This window comes from Herpailurus yagouaroundi, unplaced genomic scaffold, assembly GCF_014898765.1.
Source record: "Herpailurus yagouaroundi ecotype Mexico unplaced genomic scaffold, PumYag 100, whole genome shotgun sequence".
Lineage (NCBI taxonomy): Eukaryota > Metazoa > Chordata > Mammalia > Carnivora > Felidae > Herpailurus > Herpailurus yagouaroundi.
The window spans coordinates 64,267,171-64,289,586 of record NW_024412391.1 but is presented as its reverse complement, the minus strand read 5'-3'; the positions used below and the strand labels follow the sequence as shown (position 1 = coordinate 64,289,586).

The 22,416-nt window shown below is 34.4% G+C and overlaps 1 protein-coding gene across 2 annotated transcripts in view; it reads left to right on the top strand.

Moving 5' to 3' along the window:
* The window catches only part of VPS50 (VPS50 subunit of EARP/GARPII complex), a 134,217-nt gene that overhangs the window by 43,915 nt on the left and 67,886 nt on the right, over positions 1 to 22,416 (top strand). For both annotated transcript variants that reach the window (XM_040472672.1, XM_040472671.1), the window contains 4 exons: positions 631 to 673; positions 2,428 to 2,526; positions 4,160 to 4,300; positions 20,318 to 20,450. In XM_040472672.1, coding sequence (XP_040328606.1) covers positions 631 to 673; positions 2,428 to 2,526; positions 4,160 to 4,300; positions 20,318 to 20,450 — 416 coding nt within the window. The remainder of the gene's footprint in view (positions 1 to 630; positions 674 to 2,427; positions 2,527 to 4,159; positions 4,301 to 20,317; positions 20,451 to 22,416) is intronic.

The window sequence follows — 22,416 nt, the reverse complement described above, 5'->3', positions numbered from 1 at the left end:
AGAAGCAGCTTGCCAGTTTCCATATACATACATAAAGAAGAACCTGCTGGAGTTTTGATTAAAATTTCAGGTATTCTAGATCATTTTGGTGAGAACTGATAACTATATCAAAGGTTATAGTTTTTTTTACATGGTATATATCTTCAGGTATTTACATCTTCTTTACTTTAGCACAGTTTTGTATTGGATATGTTTTGTTAGATTTATTCTGAGATATTTGGTTTTTTGAAATGGTATTTAAAAATTTTTCATTATCTAATTCTTTGTTCCTAATATATAGAAATTGATTTTACGTTTGAAATTTTACTTTTTATCGATATTATACTTTTTAATCTTTAAAACTTGCTATCAACTGTGAATTTCTTAAGTTCTTAGTTTTATCTACAGATTATTTAGGAGTGTCTCCCTATACAATTCTATTGCTGCTAGTAATGATTCTTTTATTCTTTTCTAATTATTACCCTTTTATTTTCCTTGCTTTATTGTACTGTCTGTAGAATCAGCATAACTTAGTTCTCTTACCATTTATTTGTGAATTTATGAATTATTTATTCAGCTAGTATATATTTAGCACTTAGTTTGTCTCCTTTAAAGATAGACAGTAACATCTAACTCTGTTTTATTTAATAGTGAATTGAATTCAAAGCTTCAAGATACTTTAGAACAAATTGAGGTAAGAAGGATTATATCATAAGTTATAATGTTTTTTTTTCTTTTCAGAGGTTTTTGAATAGTACATATGAATCTTATGTTTTGACTTTTGTGTTATTACCAGTGTTCTAGATCACAACACTTTGTTTATTGTTTTTTGTTTGGAATATCTGTGCATGGTCAAGTTAATGTTAGTCTTCTTGTAAACTCAATAATGCTTTTGGAGTTTTGGGATCTGAAAATGGTATTTTGTATCTGAAAACACCATATCTGGAAAGATCCCCAAACTGTTAGTTATAGATAGGTTTTCATGTAAATTATAGACAAAATATTTACCATGTATTAATTATTTTTTTATTATTAACTTTTTTAGTTCAGTGAGCTAAGTTACATAAGAATTATTGGCTGATGAATCCTCCTAAATTCCTAAGCCTTCTGATATTTCATACAGTTCATCAAAAATGTAGAAATGGAAAGGAAAAGATATGTCCTTGTTAGCATGAAGTCTTGCTTTTCTTCCTGCATTTATTCAGAGTTCATTGCTGTCTTTGGCAGTCATTGCAAAACAGGGTATTCGTTTTAATAAATGTAATTAGACTTATTTTTTTCTGATATTTTATTTTACTGTTTTCCTGATGAGAGTGCTTATAAAAATTGAGGCTGGACTTTCAAATGACCTTTTTTGAAGGTAGTTTTTTTTTTTTTTTTATCATAACTCCAATCATTTACTAATTATAAGAATGACAGTTTGATAAACATAAAGGTAATGCTTTTAAGTAAATAATCTCTTGAATATTGAGGACTTTCTTTTGAAAGCTCAGTATTTCTTCACTCACAATATATAATATTATTCTGTACTTATGTAGAGAATCATTATGTTACAATGAAATCATTGAAATAGAAATCCTTAAACAAAGTTCATGCATTTAGATATACCTTAAGGTATGTGCTTAGAAGGTCAATGTAGTTTTGTTGAGAATTACTTTTTAGTGATTATATAGGACTGTTTTATTATTTTTTTTAATAGTCTTACAAATTCAGTTCATACAATTGTAAGATTTTAGCAATTGCGTGAGGAAACATAAAGTACAAATAAAAATAAGATTCCTTTAGTTACTATTATACTGATTTGGTGTCCCTTGAAACACTAAGCATGGGTTTTTAGATACTCACATATTAGTAACATCTTAGTAGGGGCACCTGGGTGGCTCAGTCAGTTGCGCGTCGGACTTCGGCTTAGATCATGATCCTGCAATTTGTGAGTTAGAGCTCCGTTTCGGGCTCTGTGCTGACAGCTCAGAGTCTGGAGCCTGCTTTGGGTTCTGTGTCTCCCTCTCTGTCCCTCCCCTGCTCACGCTCCGTCTCTCTCAAAAATAAATAAACATTAAAAAAATTAAAAAGAACATCTTAGGAGTGTCTGGGTGACTCAGTCGGTTGAGCCTCCGACTTCAGCTCAGGTCATGATCTCATGGTTCGGGAGTTTGAGCCCCGTGTCAGGCTCTATGCTGACAGCTCAGAGCCTGGAGCCTGTTTCAGATTCTGTGTCTCCCTCTCTCTCTCTCTGCCCCTCCCCTGCTCATGCTCTGCCTCTCTCTCTCTCTCTCAAAAATAAAAAACAGAAAAAAAAATACCTAAATTTGTTTTTGACTATTAAATCTAGTAGGATAGTAAATGTCTTTAGATATTAATTAAAAGTGAGAAATTAAATACTTTCTTCTCATTCCCTTGAAAACATAATTCCTTAACTGCCTCTTGCCTTCTCTTTTAATTCCATAGGAGCAGTTGGATGTAGCTCTTTCCAAAATCTGCAAGAATTTTGACATTAACCATTATACCAAGGTTCAGCAAGCTTATCGACTTCTTGGAAAAACACAGGTTAGTTTTGAAAGAATATTTACTTTTTATTAATTGGGAATCTGTTGATCTTTATGAATGCTGAATATATTTACTAATGTAGAGTGTCCTTAAAAATTTTCATTTAACAAAGTAAATTTTTATGCCATATTAACATAGGTTCACATAGGCTCAGAGTGTATGGAGTGTAACGTTACAGAGGTTTGTTTTGAACTATGAAGTGTTTGTCAGGTTTAATATTTTCACAATTTTATGTAGGTTTTTTTAAAAAAAAGTGTATTATAAGATAATTCATTTGGAGAGGATGTGTAGTCTTGTACCTCAGCTCTTGGTCCTGATTGAGATTCATGGTTCCTAGATGGGCCAGCATGTTTCCCTCAAAGTGGTATGTCAACTTTTGTGTACTGTGTATGTTTACCTGTAAAATAGGTCCATTTCATTTATTGGATTTTTCTCTTTTTTTAATGCTTATTTATTTATTTTGAGAGAGTGTGTGTGAGAGTATATGTGGGGGAGGGGCAGAGAGAGAGAGGGAGAGAAAGAATCTCAAGCACAGAGCCCGATGCAGGGCTTGATCCCACACACTGTGAGATCATGACCTGAGCCAAAATCAAGAGTCGAGGTTTAATTGATTGAGCTACCCAGGTGCCCCTCATTTATCAGATTTTTCAAATAATTCTTTTATCCTCCGATTGTTCTCACTTACCCTCATGGTGCATGGCTTTACATACTCTTACTGTTCAAGGGCTTCCTTGAAAAATTTGCAAAGGGTGTCATTGTTTGAAAGTTAATTGTACCATCTCCATGTATAGGATTATACATTTATCTAAAAAATAGCTAAATATGATAGATGTAAATGTTTTCTTCCCTTAAATGATCTCCTGTCTTAGAAGGAGATCTAAGAATTTACCCAACCACTTAAACTCTGTTTACATTTTAAAATCTGGATAAAGAAATTTGGTTGTTTACCATAGTTAATTAATTTGTGTGTCTTAGGCTACCTAGGAAAAATTACAAGAAGGTAGATGCTTGGTAATTTTGAGAGACATATTTAAAGACCCTTAAAAATATGATCATAACGTCTAATTTCCCCCATTAGGCTAATTCTTTTACTTGTTAAATATTTATTAGTACCTACGGTGTGCATTGCTCCAGGCACCTCTGTATGAGCCCTCATGTGTCTTTTAGTGAGGGAAGCAGGATGTTGGCTGTAACAAGTGCTATAAAGAAATAGATATCAGTGTAAGTCAATAGAGTCAAGTACTGATTTATACAGGATGATCAAGAAATGGTTCTTTGAGAAGGTGACCATTGAGAAGCATCCTGAACAATATAAGGGAATGATGGCAGAGCAAATCCAAAGGTGTGATTATGCCTGACATGTCTAAGAAAGAGCAGGATGGGTACCAGTCATAAACACAAAGCAACAGAGCAGTGTTCATGATTCATATTTATCTTTAGGAATATGATGTTATGGTTACTTGAAGGGTTATTTGCAAATAATCAACAGTACAATTATAATTTTATGAAAAACAGTGATCTTTGTGCCTAATTTATAATTGGTAAAGATTTTTTTCTTATGTTTTTCACATCCATTGAAATTTATTTATTTTAATAACATGAAATTATGTTATATGTTTTTTTCTTTCCATAGACAGCAATGGATCAACTTCACATGCACTTCACTCAAGCCATTCATAATACTGTGTTTCAAGTTGTTCTTGGTTATGTGGAACTATGTTCAGGAAACACAGATACAAAATTCCAAAAGCTGCAATATAAGGATCTCTGTACAGTATGTAGTAATTTAATAACTGTTCATATGTCTCTCTTTTTTAGTTTTTAAATTCATATTCCATTTTTCATAGCACCTATTATTTGAAGATGCTACTGAAATAAAAACAAATATGTTTGCCAAACGTTTTTTTTTCCCCCATATTATTCTTTTTCTCGTAATGGAAGATTCAGTCACACAAATGGTAAAGGTTGATGAGGTAGTATAGATTTATGGAGTGCAGTTGCTTCTAAATGGACTCTACTCTGTCATAGCTTCTTTTACCCTTTTCTCTCAGGCTCTTAATTCTCTTCTGTGATTGCATGTAAGGTCCTTCTAAAGCAATCATCTTTGCTGGTTCCCTGTATACACTTTCGGTCAGTCTTTCCATGTGTATAAATGCTATTTTTGTCAGCATCTGTAACCAATTTCTTTTCATTCTTAAAGAAACAGAGGTCTGTAGGTCATATAACCACAGGTGAGAAGTGAACTGAGTTGGGCTCTGTTTTAGAATTGGTCCTGCTGATGGATTGATATAGAGTGTGAGGAAAAGAGAATGATGAACAACTGGGAGAACAGTGGTGTCATTTGTGTTTACAAGGAAGACTGATTTGTAGTAGAAAGTCATGAATTCTGTTTGATGCCAATTAACATTCAAGTGGACTTGTTGAGGAGGCAGTTGGATAAAAGAACTTATGGAGACAAGAGCTGAAGTTAGATTTGGGAGTCATCAGCATCTAACTATACTTAAGTCCATAGTACTTGATAAGAATATTGGGGAAATGGGTGTAGAGAAATGAACTATGGGGCCCTTCGGCCTTGTGACATTCAGGGATTAGGTAGGGAGGAGAGACCAATAGAAGAGTCTGAGAAAGAGCAGCTAGCTGGGTAGGAGAAAAACTAGGAGATGGTGGAACAGCCTACAGAAGAAGTATTTCAAGAAGAATTGACTGTAAACCTATGTCAGATGCTTCTGAGAGTCTGCATAAAGTGATATTACAGAAATGACCACTTGATTTGATAATATGGAGGTCATTGTTGACCTTGGTCTCTTTATTTCTAGCTCAACAATGTTCTGTGTCTCTCACTGGAGACTTTCTTGAATTATTTCTAACATCTACTCAGAAAATAACAGTTATGGCAAGTAGATATCTATTCTGTACTGTAATTATGTCTAGAAACCAGTGTAAAATTAAGCTAATCTTCATTCTTTACTGAGTTTGTCAAAAGTGCAGGTTTTATGGCCATTGGGAAGTATTCTTAAGAGACAATAAATATTCCAGGAGGATGTGATTATATAGGATAGATTAAGGATTAAGTTAATAATGGCAGTGGATGGTTGTTAATAAAGCTTAAAATTTTTTTTTCAAAAATCATTTCATAAATCACGAGAACTATTTCACAAACTTAATGATTATTAACTTCAAGTATGATATAGTTGCATAATTACATTTTTAGTTATCCAGTTCTAAGTACAGCCATCATTTGTTATATTTCAGTGATTTTGAAATGTGTTGTTTATCTTCTTATCCATGTGTTTTCTTAGGTTCATAGTATATATTTTTAAATTAAATATCCAAGCAATCAGTTTCATTTTTTTGATTATATTAGTGTTGTCATGATTTCATTTTTTTTATTATATTAGTGTTGTCACGAATAGATGTCTCATGGTAAAGCAATTTATTACAAGTTAGTGATTTCTCTGTTACAGCAGAAAATAACTTTTAATAATTAAAACAAAAAAATAATTAAAACAAACATTTAAACAAATTAGGCTTTTGTCCTTAAATCTTTATTTTGATTAAATCTGGTGTGTGTTTGTGTATATGTATAGTGTACTTTGTTACCATTAAACTTTGATGTGTTTTTAAGTCAGAGACATATTTGTGCTCCTACTTCTTGAGAAAGTTCTCTGTACATTTACAAAATACAAAGATGAAAGTTGTACTTAATTTATAAATGTTTATGAACAAAAATTTGTGCTTAAAGTTTTTACCATAGCATTTTTAAACAATTTCACTGTTTTATTTGAAGCTGATTTTTGAAGTAGCTGTGTATATTTAAATTATCAGATAACAAAGGGCTTATCTTCCTTGATTTTATTTTGAGTAAATCCTTCTTAAAATGACTCCAGGAAACATCTGGTAATTCTTTATAAAATTATTCATCTATGTATGATTACAGCAGGTATATACAGTTAAATTAAGGAAACAAGTGATTTATCGGTACACTAGAGCTTTGTCATAGAACCACCCTCCCAGCCCCTGTACAGAACAGCTGGCACATACGTTGTTATACATCCAACACAGTTTACACTCCTGGTTTATATTCAGGCTGTGCTAAAACATTCTTTGAAGGAGTTTTGAAGTGGTGAGAGTAATAGCAGATGTTGATGATGGCTTCATGGAGAAATTTCTTTTCTTTCTTTTTTTTTTTTTTAAGTTTATTTTATTTATTTATTTTGAGAGAGTGAGAGAGAGAGAGAACACAGGGGAGGGGCAGACAGAGAGGGAGGAGAGAATCCCAAGCAGCCTCTGCACTGTTAGCACAGAGCCCAACACGGGGCTCCATCTCACAAACAGTAAGATCATGACCTGAGCCAAAATCAAGAGTTGGACACCTAACCAACTGGAGCCACCCAGATGCCCCCTGGAAGAATTTCTTTGAGAAAAGGATTTAACAGAATTAGGTATGGTGGGCTCCTTATGTTGTAGAGGAGCTGAATAATGAGGTGAAGGATGTGATCCATTTTAAGGTGGCCCATTTTGTTTGGCACAATTCTCAACAAAAAATTAACAAAGTTCAGAAATTTACCCCATGCCTCTTAGAAGTATTTCAGCAGTACTGTTACAAGCAGATGAGTGTGGATATCGCTTTGAAACCTAAGCAAGTTTTAATTTGTTTTATAATATTGTATTCTATTTGACATGTTTAAACCAGGGAAGATTAGAAAGAAATTATTTCTCATCACATTTATTTATTTGTTAGTTTGATGAAAAGATGTGACCTTTTAGAAACTGAATTCTACAGATGAAGGTGATTACTTCAGGAGAGAAAAATGGAAACAACCCTTAGAAATTTAGTAAATAAACTGATGAAAGGAAATTTAAATATGTTTTCCTGGTGGGAACAAATATAAAGGATCTGTAATGGCACAGCTCAAGCAAGGGAGATGATTTATGAAGGAACCTTGTTTTTGAATGTAAGGTTCTTGATTTTTTTTTTTTTTAATTTTTTTTTCAATGTTTATTTATTTTTGGGACAGAGAGAGACAGAGCATGAACGGGGGAGGGGCAGAGAGAGAGGGAGACACAGAATCGGAAACAGGTTCCAGGCTCTGAGCCATCAGCCCAGAGCCTGACGCGGGGCTCGAACTCACAGACCGCGAGATCGTGACCTGGCTGAAGTCGGACGCTTAACCGACTGCGCCACCCAGGCGCCCCGGTTCTTGATTTTTTAATACGTAGCAATTGTGAATCATTTTAGCCCCAATTAAAAGTAACTGATAATACATATTGAGTGGGGCGCCTGGATGGCTCAGTTGGTTAAGCATCCAACTTCGGCTCAGGTCATGATCTCACGGTTCATGGGTTCGAGCCCCGAATTGGGTTCTGCGCTGACAGCTCAGAGCCTGGAACCTGCTTCAGAAACTGTATCTCCTTCTCTCTCTGGCCCTCCCCTGCTCGTATTCTGTCTCTCTCTGTCTCAATAAACAAACACACAAACAAACAAACAAACAAAATAAAACATTTAAAAAATACTTATTGAGGATGTGCTAGTGGGAGAGTCTTATGTCAGGTAAGAAAGAAGGAACACAGCCCTCAGGAGATGTGTAAAAGGTGTTGACTGGTAGATTTTAGAAATGAGAAGAAAGAGTTCAGGCATTTGGGCAGTTGGTTTTCTCTGTTTAATAGCAATATTTTGAAGGAAATCCTTAATCCTAGATAGCATTTAAATATAACATTAAAAAGTGAAATACATGAAATAGTACACTCAGCAGAGTTGAGAGAGGGATGAGAGTTCCTGGAAATAGGGAACAATTATGTTTCATTTAAATGGAAAGAGATTGGAAATAGAACTCTAATCATCCGCTTGCCCTCATTCATAGTATTATTTTAAACCACTCACAGGTATCTGTTTATTACTAGAGGAGCTAAAATGAAATTGTACTATTTTTTTTTCTTTGATATCCCTTTACAAAGAAATCTGGGGTAAAATTAGTGTTCTGTTTCTGTTTACTCTGATAAACCGAGAACTTCAGAGTTTTTAAGGCCAATAGCATCCTATTCTGTTATGGCATTTCTCCAATTCTGTGTCCTGTCAGCCACTGCTCTGAGTTTAAAAGTTTAGTTGGCTTTGAACTTTTTGAAATCATTTTGTAATTGAATGTACTTACTTTTCTTTCTTTACTAAACAATGTTTTCTGAAAGATTTAATTAGAAGCACAATTTTTCTTTTTATAGTTTATCTTTCTGTCTGGTTTTCCTGTTTTTCTTGAATATATTGGCCTAAAGTTTTTATTGAGATCAGTAATTTAGGCTTTAAAAATATGTACATTATTTTGAAGCACAAATACATTGTGGGGTACATTGATGTACCCCTACATGTTTATACCAGTCTGTGGAGAGATTTCTAGACACCAAGTAGATGCTCTTTACTTAGTAACTTTGTAGAGAAACTATTTGTAGGTTATTTGAAAGTTTATGAAGTATGCATCATTTATAAAAAATTATTTACAGCCTTGTTTGGCAGGCTGTTGGATTTCTTTGGGGAGCTTTTTAAAGATGTTAATTAGGATGTTATTGATTAATTTTTTGATAATAAAGCTGGCTAAATCTGGCTGAAATTTTCCCAACCATTTTTCAGTTTTTCATTTCCAAATGAACTTAATGAGTTTTGAGTTCTGTTTTTGAAATGAGCTTGGTAATGTAGTAATACTTTGGTGAAAAATGAGTTAGTTTTTTGTTTGTTTGTTTGTTTTTGTTTTTTGTTTTTTTAGAAAAAAATTTTTGAAATCATTTCAGTATGAGTTTTCTCAGAGTCTGGCACATTGGAGATGCTTAATGTTTCTTGAGTAAATTGGATTTACCTCTTAGTCTCTAATTGGTGTGGTGTTGACACATTTCAAATTTAAGTTAAATGTGACGGAAAGGAAACCAACATTATGTACCCTCTTTGTGCTGTGTACTTTTACAGGTACCTTGTGTGCATACATTGTAGAGAGACAAACCGAAGGCTAGTGTAATACTCCATTCTTCTAGGCTTTTAAACTTTCTTCTGAGTAGTAGCTCTTGATATTGAATTATAATTCAGTGTCAGTTTTTTGAGAGTTAGTAAATGTCTTTAGTAAGTCCTCTGTTGAAGATATCGTTCATTTTAATGTTCATATAGAAACCTAAAGACAAGTCTTCTTTTTAGTCAAAACATGTTTCTATTCCTAAACTCTCAGGGCATTTTCTGTTATGAAGAATATATTTTCTCTCATCAAATAGTGTGAGAGTATATGGACTATCTTTACAATGAATGATAAGTCGCTAGGAAGTTCAGAGCTAAATTCAATGTTCATGTATAGTAATAATCATGTTTTTGTTCTCTGTAGAATTAACTGCCTCTTTATCCTTTTGCTGTTTTCTGACTTAAACTAGTCTAGTATTTATATGTTCTTATATCACTTACAGTCTTTATAGAGTTAGACAGAATGTAGATTATATAAATAGTTGCTCAAATTAAGCAATCATTAATTAACATGTTTACTCTTAAAAGTATACATATTTGAAATTATACAAGTAAAACATTAGTTGTAAGAAAATACAGATAAACAAAAAGGAGAAAATTAATATTTGTGCACGCAAAGCTGGTTCTTTTAATGTGTATGTAAGCAAATAGCTTTTAAAAGTGGGATTATGCTGTATACACAGTTTTATAACATTTTTTCCCACTTTCTATATTATAAATAATTTTCCATTTCAGTAAATATGCTACCCACATAACTTTTAATAGCTTGACAGTGTTTCAGTGTAAGATCCTGTGGATTAATTAACCAGCTTCCTATTCTTAGGTATTTATGTTATTTTTAGCTTTTGTCATTATGAACAACACTATAGTAAATAGACTTAAAGCTAAGTCTTTACCTACATCTTTAATTATTTAGGGTAAGTGTTGAGAAATGAAATTGTATTGTGAAAGGCTTTTGGTTCATTTTTCCAAAATTGCCCTCTAGAAAGTGTGTTTCAGTTTACACTCCTCATCGGCAATGTCTGCTCTTATCCCTCTCCTTGTACACATGAATGCTGATTATTTTGTATTTAATAGCTTAATTGTCAGATACCAGAAGGTAGCATATCAAAATAATTTATGTTGTTTATCAGTCAGGCATATTTAGGATGTGAAGGAAATTCAACTGGGACACTTAATTGATTATTGGGGTTAATTTGGTTGATTTGGTTAGATAGGTGAACAGACATTTTCTGTCTTACTGGAAGCTACAAATTTGAACATTTGGTCAAAGAGAGAAGCCTTTTTAGTTAGAAGAGCCATATTATGTATTTACTTGAGTTGCTGTCTCAGGTCAGTTGTAGAATACTCCAAAGAATTCAGCTGTTGGATTTATTATCACATATTTGTACCATCACCACTCATATATTTTTTATATATGAATATATATTGATTTTTATATATTTAAGGTAAAATAAAAACTAGGTTTTGGTAATTTTTAAAGTTCAAAACTTAATCAAAAGATAGGTAAGGAAAAATTTTCTCTGCCATTTATTCTCTGGATTGTCAAGAACCGTGAAGGGTCTGAAATTTTATCCTACTTGCAAACTGACACACTAGCCTGTGACCCTTTCTTTCATGGATGCTGGAATAGGACATAAAATTCCATTATCTTGGTACTCTGACTTGCTAAGTTAGAAACCAGTTCCCTTGTCATTGCTCAGCTTTTGTTAATCAGGTAGTCAGTTTAGCTCAACAAGGATAGATAAGGCGTTACAGAATTTATAACCTAGTAAGATCACATTAATTATGATCAGAGGTAGGATAAGAAAAGTTTAAACAACATAAAGTGTCATTGGGGTCAACATAGTTCTTTAAGGTTCTAAGGAAAGCAAAACCGTATCTTACTGTTAAGAGAAAGCTGCAACTTTTGAGCACAATGTATGTGGCTGTGTCTGGGGTGGGAGCTGGGGGGTTGGGGTAGTGAGCAGTGTTAGGTTGTCTGACTTGCTTTAACTGGATTTTTAGTATGAATATTTGGTTGTTTTCAGTATTCTTGGGGACTAATGAGTGCCAATGGAGTACATACTTTGGGTTGTAGTTATCTGGGCATCCAGCCTTGCCTCTTTGGAAATGGAGGGGTTTTCTGGTCACTTGAAACTGGCTCAGGTGTGGCAAGGCCCCTGGGCTGCCCACATCTAAGAACCAGTCAGTGTAAGGTAGTCTGCTGGGTGATGTGTGTGTGTGTGTGTGTGTGTGTGTGTGTGTGTGTGTGTGTGTGTGTTGTGGTGGAGGATGGGAATAAATGTTGAAAAACCAACCTATTTTTAAAGCCTGGCACACACTGTCAGCAGAAACAAAAAATAATTTCCTGGTAGAAAGTCATTCTTGAGACCTGTTAAGAAACCTTATTTTTAATATGATAGTGTTTTTACATTTAAATACTGCCCCCTTTTTTTTGTGGTAATCTCACAGCATTTTATCACTTGTAACTTTGAAAGATAAATTATGTATTCTGATTATACCTGCTTTGTTTGAGTATTAAACTATTTGATTAAGGCCATTTAATAGCAATTTGAATTTAAAGGAGACCTTTCTGTTTCACAATTTAGAAGGTGCCAGGTTCTTAGTTCCGAGTTAGCATCATTTATATCATACTTATTGCATATGACTTCATAGATATATACAATTTTATCATTAATGATAAAAATGCCTGGGAGATGAGAGTGCCTGTTTTTTCACCATGATACATTTGTGTTTTTAAATCATGAATGAATCTAGTTTGACACAAGAGAAGTTTTGCTACAGCGTATGTATATTGTTGTCTTTGGAGAGTCATAGTGTTTAAAGCTTCAGAATAACCTAGTAGAGAGAATTTAGATTATTTGCTTTATCCCTTGGGGTGTTTAGATAAATGAAGTGATATTTATAACATCATGACTGAGTAAGTCACAAAGTCGGGCCCTAAGCCCAAACGTGTGGCTATCCAGTCTGCCATACTGTGCACATTTCTGGCTTCCAGTGGCTAAAAAGTACTGAAGATATTCATATTTTGTTTTTTGTTTTTTTTTAATTTTTTTTTCAACGTTTTTATTTATTTTTGGGACAGAGAGAGACAGAGCATGAACGGGGGAGGGGCAGAGAGAGAGGGAGACACAGAATCGGAAACAGGCTCCAGGCTCCAAGCCATCAGCCCAGAGCCTGACGCGGGGCTCGAACTCACGGACCGCGAGATCGTGACCTGGCTGAAGCCGGACGCTTAACCGACTGCGCCACCCAGGCGCCCCGATATTCATATTTTGTACAGCGTGGCCCTCACAGAAGTAATTCAAGGTTGGAAAGATCTTGTAATTGCTTGGCCCAGACACTTCCTTAGGTCTGGAGTTTAGCCTCCCCAGAGATGTTTTTAGCTCCAGGGCCAAGTGCTGTTTGAGTCTGCAACATCTTTCCTGAAGCCTCCCCAACAGGCAGTGGTTCTCCCGGATAGGCAGTGATCCTCCCCACCAGCTTCTGGTGATGCAGCTCACAGCACTAGCAGTATTCATCTGAAGATACTGCTAACTCTTTGTGGGTTTTTTTTTTTTTAATCTATCAGTGTGTGTTTGAAGTTGGGGATGGAGGGTGGCAGCGGCTGGGAGTTGGGGAGCCCTGTGAGGATGCCAAGACATCTGTTCCCTTTATGTTTGTCATGATGTGATCAGAATGCTAAATCAAAGTGAAACAACAACAAAAAATACCTTAAGATACTCCTTAAGAATTTTTATTTTGACGTTTTAATAGAAAAATCATCTTCCTGAAATTTTTGTATTTGGTAGTAGAGATTTCTGAGGAACATAAAAGTAAATTAATAAGAGAAAACTAAATTCTGCAGCATCTTTTTTTTCATATTTACCACTTTGCACTTAAGCAACTTTTAAAAGATGACTTTTTTTCATTGCATGCTTCAGATTTGGAAAGGCTGCTTATGTTCATCTCACGTTCTTTGAAAATGTCCTCTAGAGTCTCACTTACTGCTTATAGTCTGGGCTGGAATGTTGCTGTTTTAATAAGCTAATTTCATAATTTTTATTTTGACCAGGTATGTTGGTTGAGATGGTTAAATAGCAGAAATGGAAGGTGCAAAGTGTTAGCTGACAGTGAGGAAGAAAGGGATATGATATCTGTGGATTTTTTTAAAGTGTTCTTCAAGATTTGATTACGAAGCCTATTTGGGGGGTGCCTGGGTGGCTCAGTTGGTTAAGTGTCCCACTCAGCTCCTACTCCGCTCAGATCAGTTGGTTAAGCGTCCTACTCCGCTCAGATCATGATCCCATGGTTCATGAGTCTGAGCCTCGCATCGGGCTCTGTGCCGATAGTGTGGAGCCTGCTTGGGATTCTCCCTCTCCTTCTCTTTCTCTGCTCCTCCCCTTCACGTGCATGCACATTCTCTCTCAAAAATAAAAATAGATACACATTAAAAAAAAAAGCCTATTTTGATGTTTGAATAGTGAAGCATAATGGTAATACTGTGTTGAAATTTTTTACATTGTAATATCCAGATTTGTGAATATTCTCCAAATCCTGCTCCCTCTGTTACCTTTTATAACCTTCAGAGTTACTAGAGATCTATGTTATCTGTATAGAGGTTATGGATTTAAAATTTTTTAGATTACTTAAAATATTCTTTCTTGTCTGTTTTTGAGAGATATTTCTAAAATACCGTACTTTTTTTTTCTTTTCCCTTCACCTCACAACCTTTGCTGAATAAATTGACACTACTAGCTTTCAAAGAATGGCAATGGAAAATAACTCTTGAACACAGAGTAATATTTGATAATTAAATTTCTATTTCCCATATATTCTTAGTTTTTAAAAGAATTTAAAGACATGTGATTTCAGTTCTTTGGGATGTCTTGCTGTGAATATTATCTAAATTGATCAAGATTTCATTGCTATGATTGATACGTGATACAAACATAGAACTGGAATTACAATATGGTGCTCCTCTGCCTTGGTATTCCTGGTTTTTTTCTAAACGAATCCTCCCTTAATTGGGATTTGAATTGAGATGAAGTATTAGGCATTTAGTAATTGGTGAGTGGATTAAACTAGTGATGAGGTAGTTAGATCCAGGAATCTCTAACACTATTTTATGAAAGGCGAAACTTAAATCCAGAGTGTTTTGTGGAAGGCTATGTGACTGATAAGTTGTGGAACTGGTGCTGGCTGGACCCAGGACTTCCAGTTCCTTCTCTAAGCCTGTTTCTAATACGCCTTGCAGGTGTGAAAAAGAATAGATGTCTGAGTGGAGGTTTCATGGGCTGTTAATTCAGAAACCCAGATTCTCTTCTTGGCCTGCCTTTTAGTTTTTGATTACTTGCGCAATTATTTGCTTATTTGTTGGTTTCTTTGAATTTCTTTTGTTATAGTTATGGTTCACCCATGTCTGTGTAATAAAGGTTCTCTATTTGAAATTTAGAGGAGATTTTTATAAAGTAATGAGAGAATACTAGTTGTGAATGATTTTAGTAATAAGGTGTTAAAAGCATGAGAGAACCATTTGTTGCTATGAGAGTTGACACCACTTAGTTACATGGCATAGTGGAAAGTGGTTTTTGGAGTCCAGTTATAAAATGAAATGACTCTTTTAATTTATTGCCAACATGGTCTTCAAGTGAAGAAATGAACACATCCGGGCTTAAATGTATTGAAAACAGTATTTTTTTATCTAGCCCACCTTGCCCTTTTTTCTTAAACTATGTATTTAGTACAATGAATCTCTGCATTTGTTTCTATTTTAAATTAAAAATTTAGGCAAGAGTCATCTTGTTATCTTGTGCTCAGTGCATCATAGTTTTATGTTTGTACGTATGAACATTTTTGAAGATGATAAAGTATGGATTCTTTTGGGAGACTTTTGGGCATGTGCAGTGGTTTAGCTGGATTTATGAATTATTTACACTTGGGTCAGTTTGGTGACAAAAAGCTTGCTATAACTTCAATAATTTCAACTTTTTTGGGAAAAAATACGTATACATCTCTGTGTATCTTGTCCGAACACATTAAATTTCAGCAAATCATCAAGACGAAACGTAGTAAAGAACCTCCTTTTCCTAGAAAAAATAGGCAAATAATGTAGCTAGACAGTGGCTGGGTGGAAAATAGAAGGTAGTAGTAGTTCTAAGATTCAATTTTCTGGTTTGTTAAACTGTGACAAGTGTAATAAAAATTAATTGGTGGGCTATAACACAATTATTTGTATAGCCATAATTTTTCTTTGGGAAGAAATAAGAATTGTCTTCCTTTTATCTACCCCAAAGAATGTTGGTATATAATTAGATTAAATTTATTTGAATAATGTAAATATAAATTTATGTAAAGTTGAGTTTATGAAAGTGAAAAAAATTGACTTGTAGAAGAGTACCTTTATTTAGGTGAATGATTGAGGAGTTGCAGCCCAGAACTTTTTTTGTGATTTTTTTTTTCTTTGCCCTCTGCTTTTGACTTTTTCTTGACCATGTGCATCAGTATCAAGTTTTTATTAAATGTGTGTGCTATAAGAGATTTGTTATGATGGGATAAAAATAAACCAAAGGGAAAAACAATCAAGACTGGTTCATTGTCAAGTGGTAATTATAAAAGTAAACATGAAATATATACATAAAAAATTACTCCAAATTATGGAATAAATATGCAATAATATTTTATATTAATCTCTGTAAGCCATGTGTAAATGTGGATGGTCATTCTAATTCTTCTATGAATAGGTTACTTATAGCCTATGTGGTATATTTAGAAAAGTGTCACTTCCTCCTACGTTTCTTCCATTTCATTCCCAGCCCCACCTTGTAAAGGTAACTAACTTCAGTGTTTTTAAAAATATATTTTATATATATAAAAAACCTGTATATAATTAAAAAAAATTCCCTTTCTCATATATGTGTGTCATGAAGGGGAAATTAAAAAAAAAATTTTAATTCCTGTATAGTTAACATACAGTGTTGGATTAGTTTCAGGTGTACAACAGAGTAATTCAACAATTCAGTACATTACTCAGTGCTCATAAAATCTTGATGTACTCTTAATCCCCATTACCTGTTTCACACATCTTCTCAACTACCTCCCCTCTTACAGGGAGCTAGAGAATATGATGCTAAGTGAAATAAGTCAGTCAGAGAAAAAAATTTATGTGGAATTTAAGAAACAAAACAAATGAACAAAGGATAAAAAACAGACAAACCAAATAACAGACTCTTAGCTATAGCAAACAAACGGATGGTTACTAGGAAAAATTTTTTTCAATTAAAATTTAAATATGTGTTGTCAACTTATCATTTTCATAGTTTATACACACATAGTGCTCCTTTGTGTGTATAAACACTAGTTTATTCAACCAGTCTCCTATTTGGACATTTAGATGGATTCCAATATTTTATGATTACAAATAATCCTTCACAATAAATAATCTTGTGCATAAGTATTTTCACATTGTTTGAGGATAAATTCAGGATAAATTCCTAGAAGCAGGATTGCTGGGTCAAAGGGAACGTGCACATGTAGTTTTGTTAAACAATGCCAAATTCTCCTCCATAGGGTTATATCATTTTTCATTCCCACTAGCAGTGTATGAGGGTGGGTGCTTTTTCATAGCCTTGCCAACAGAGTATACAGAGTATCAAAGATCAACAAAGCCAAATACTAATTAAAGTTGTATGGAAAGATTTTAATCAATAATACACTGTTGAGAAATGGAAAAGAATCCAGTGTGAACCAAGTTCACCTTTCATTTTGTACAGAGGTTACTGGGCATTTTAGAGGGGAAAGGTATGAGTTGGAGCTTAGAGTCAGGAAATGAAAAATTACAAAAAGCAGGAGGTAGGGGTTAATCCTTGTGAAGCCCATCTGGGTTTGCTGACTGGCACTTATGGAAGTTAGGCTCCTACTCTCTCCCTCAGAGGCTGGGAGACAGGAGGCCTATCTTCAGGTGTTAGCTGAAAGAAACAGTAAATTCTTTTGGCAGGCTTGAGTTTTCTCAGTAGGCATGTTAATGGGGACTAGGGTCATCCTAGTATGCAGCCTTGAGCTTTTACAAACTATGTTAGTGTTTTGTTTGATTTTTTACAGGCCAAGAATGAGGCCTAGTCAAGAAGAGGGCTCAGAGAATCTTAGCTAGAGTTTGGTCAAGAAGAGATTCTTTGTTAGTGGTCAACTTTAAAATTTTCACCAATCTGATGAGTGAGAATTTATATCTTATTGTAGTTTTAATGTACATATGTCCTGTTATGAGTGAAGTGGGACATGTTTTTCATATGTTTAATGGCATTTTTGTATCTCTTTTTGTGAAGTTTGCTTGTAACTTCTTTCCATTCTTTTATAGGATGCTTGGTCTTTTCCCCAAAAAACTTTTAGGAGTTTTTTGTTTGTTTGTTTTTAAGTTTATTCATTTATTTTGAGAGAGAGCAAGAGAGTGAGTGGGAGAGGCACAGAGAGAGAGGAAGAGAGAGAATCCCAAGTAGGCTCCATTGACAGTATGGAGTTCAAGATGGGGCTCGATCCCACAAACTGTGAGATCATGACCTGAGCCGAAATCAAGAGTCGGATGCTTACTTGACTGAGCCCTCCAGAAGCCCCAGAGAGTTCTTTATAAATGCATGATATTAATACTTTGTTGCGATATATGTTGTGAATATTTTTCAAGTTTGTTAAATTTGTCTTTTGACCTTGTTTATAGTGTTTTGTTTTGCCATGTAAATTCTTTTTAAAAATTTTTATGTAGTAAAATGTATCAACTTTTACATTTTATTACCTCTAATTTTGAGTCATAGTTAGAAAGCCTTTCCTTACATCAAGCTGAGGGAAGAATTAACTCAAATTTTCTTCTAGTGCTAGTATAGTTTTATTTTTTACATTTAGATCTCTTATCCTTTTGGAGTTTATTCTTATGTATGGTGTGAGGAGTGGGTCTAACTTTGTCTTTTTCCAACTGACTATCCAGTTATCCTAACACTATTTATGAAAAAAACTATCTTCACCTATATTTATCAAATACTCTATTTTCATATGAGGCTGGACCTATTTCTGGCCTTTTTTAATTTCTATCTCAGTAAATTCATAAATTAGGGAGAATTGGTATCTTGATGATGTTGACACATCCTAGTCAAGAATAAGAGAAGTCTCTCTGTTCCAGTCTATTTTATGTCTTTCAGTTTTCTTCATAGAATTTTGGATCATTATTTGTTAAGTTCCAAAAAATTTCATCTTTTTTATCTCTTTTGTTATTATAAGTGGAAGTTTCTCCTTCTGTGTATCTTCCAAATGGTTATTTTATATATATATATATATTTGTGTATATATATATATTTGTGTATATATTAATATATATACAAATGCACTAATTTTATAACCTGCTACCTTGCTGAATTATTTTATTGTTTTAGTTACTTTTATCACTGATTCTCTAAGAATTATATTCTAGATATATTATTATATCATCTGCAGATAGTTATAGTTTGGTTTCTTATTTTCCTGTTTATTTGCTTCTTATTCTTTTTTATAGTGTAATTGTATTGGTTAATCCCTCCAGAACATTGTTTTTAAATTTTTTTTTTCAACGTTTATTTATTTTGGGGACAGAGAGAGACAGAGCATGAACGGGGAAGGGGCAGAGAGAGAGGGAGACACAGAATGGGAAGCAGGCTCCAGGCTCTGAGCCATCAGCCCAGAGCCCGACGCGGGGCTCGAACTCACGGACCGCGAGATCGTGACCTGGCTGAAGTCGGACGCTTAACCGACTGCGCCACCCAGGCGCCCCCCTCCAGAACATTGTTAAATAGTGGTGGAGATAGTGGGCTTCTTTGTCTTGTTCCTAACCACAGGGGTATGCCTTAGTTTTCTTATCTTAAGGAAATATCCATCCATTTTTATTTTTTATGAGTTATTATTACAGACGGCTGTTGAATTTTGTCAAAAGGTTTATTCCAGCATCTTTTAGAATAATCATTTGATTTTTTTTTTTGTTACACTGTTAACATGATGAATTATATTAATAGATTTTGTAAGATTGAACCATCCTGCCATTCTTGGCTTAAACCCAACTTGGGCTATGACTCCAGAGCTTAACAACTCTTTTATTTTACTACTTTCTAGTTGAATTTCAGAGATTTGACATGCTTACATAAAAATGGACTGAGTCATACAAGTTAGTATTTTTATTAATTGCTTGATGAATGTTTTAATAAACAAGGAGCTTAGAGGAGGGAAAGATCATTATGGAGAGAAAAAACTTCTTGAAAGAGAGAGGACCACTACCAACCTGTGCTATCCTAAGCATCAGTCACACCATAACTATACTTGCTATGTACTTATTTCTACCAGCTATTTACTTTGGAGAGCTTAATATACCAGTCTTACTACCTTTCAGTGTTTTATCAGCATGATTGGTTCTTGTGGGTTAATTACCAAAAGGAGAAATGTTAGGAAATCTCAAATGATGAAGCAGATGTTCCATTTTGACAGAAAGCCTACAAAATAGGATGGAGGCATCACTCTACCTGCAGGAAAGAAAGGGCAGAAGGACAAACTGGTAGTTTATACAAAGGATAGAGGGGGGTAAATCCACACATTTTCATTAGGGAGATCTGAGACCACATATTATATCATAGCCACATTATATAAAACATTATTTTTAAATATTAATAGGTATGGAATATCTGTAATATCCATGTAATTTCTAGAATTTAGAAATTGTCAAAGGTATTTAGTTTGCACAAATGACATGATTGATTGATTGATTTCCTTTTGGCAAGTTGTGATAATTTTCAAGTTAACTTTTCTCATTTTCTTCAGCATGTTACCCCAGACAGCTATATTCCATGCCTTGCAGACCTGTGCAAAGCACTGTGGGAAGTTATGCTCAGCTATTACAGGACTATGGAATGGCATGAAAAGCATGACAATGAGGATACTACTTCTGCTGCTGGTATGAAATCATTTTAATCTATAATTTTTTTTTAAGTTTATTTATTTATTTTGAGAAACAGAGAGAGAAAGAAAGCCTGAGCAGGGGAGGGCAGAGAGAGAGGGAGAGAGAAAATCCCAAGCAGGCTCTGCACTGTCAGCGTGGAGCCTGAAGCAGGGTACGATTCATGAACTGTGAGATCGTGACCTGAGCTGTTATCAAGAGCTGGATGTTAACTGACTGAGCCACCCAGGCACCCTGGAAATCATTTTTTTTTTTTTAACATTTATTCATTTTTGAGAGACAGACAGAGCACAAGTGGGGGAGGGGCAGAGAGGGAGACACAATCCGAAGCAGGCTCCAGGCTGTGAGCTGTCAGCACAGAGCGTGATGTGGGGCTCGAACCCATGAACCGTGAGATCGTGACCTGAGCGAAAGTCAGATGCTTAACTGACTAAGCCACCCAGGTGCCCCAAGTCATTCATTTTCTTTACAATCTCCATTATCTTTGGGGATTAACTGGGCCAAAGGACTTCTTAAGTGACAGATACTACCAGTTTTCAGGAATATGTCATGATGGCTTTAGGACTAAATTTTTAACAAAAGGTTTTTGAAAAAATTAATTCCAAACTAATTAAGGCATTGGTCTGTCCAAATTTACTGTAAAATTAATGCTAATGTTTACTATTAAATCTTTTTGCTAGTTGTCAAGTTGTACTAATAAAGCTAGATTCTAAGGATTAATAATTACATTTTTCTTCCTGTGAAAACACAGTAGGACTTAAAATTTCATAAAAAGCAAGGTTTTAAAATATTAATCTTTGAATAAAAACCACAACTTTAAATGACTATGGTATAGTCAGCTACATAAGGAACAAATCTTTGAGAAATTATATTAACTAGACATTATATTTAAATTACTTCATTTATATAACTATATGTCTGAAGTGATTATCCTTGTACAATAGCTTAGATTAAGTATTCGAGATACTTTTTAAAAGTACTAAATGCTTTTATCAGCATTTTGTTTAATGTGGTCAAAATAAATTATACTGCACAAGTTTTTGTTTTGCACACAATTTAATGTAACTAATCAATCAAATTATTTTAGTAGCTTCTAATTTCTGAGATGCTTGGTTTCTGTGGTTGGGTGGGTGGAAGCTCACTCAAATCTTACTGTAGGATTCTGGTAGTATAGAAGACATAAGTTTAATATTTGACTTGACTCATAAGAAGCTTATAAATATATATAGGATATATAGATACCAAAAAATAATGGGGGTGCCCCGGTGGCTCAGTTAAGCATCCAACTCTTGATGGTCTTAAGTCATGATCTCATGGTCATGAGACTGAGCCCCATGTCGGGCTCTGTGCTAAGCATGGAGCCTTCTTGGTATTCTCTCTCTCTCTCTCTCTCTCTCTCTCTCTCTCTGCCCCTCTCCTCATTCTCTCTCTCTTTCTCTCTCAGAATAAATAAATAAACTTGAAAAAAATAACAGAGGAAAATTCTACAGAAGGAATCCTTTTAGAAATATTGCTTGGAGGATGGCAAAGGTAGGGAAAGATGAGAAAGCAGAAGAAAGGAGTGGACACTGAGCTAGGTTTCTAGGCCAGACTGTTTTTACCTAACTCCTATACTCTCATCCCTGTACTACCTCTGTGAGCATGGGCTTTGCAGTCAGAGATACATGGCTTCCAATTTTGACTGCCATTTTCCAAAGATAAGAATGTGAAGAAGTTTATCTTCTCCATGCCTCAGCTTTCCTCTTAGAATGATAGATTAAAAAACAAAAAAAAACAGAACAAATAAAAAGTCCCATATAGGGTAGTAACACATCTAATTGTAGATTTGGTGTAAAGTTTAGAGAAAATATGAAGTGCTTACACTGGTTGTTGTTAATATCAAATGAAGTGGGTCAAGAGATAATAATAAGACTATTATTAATGAAATATACGTATGCCTTTTTCTTTTTAAACCTCAGGTTAC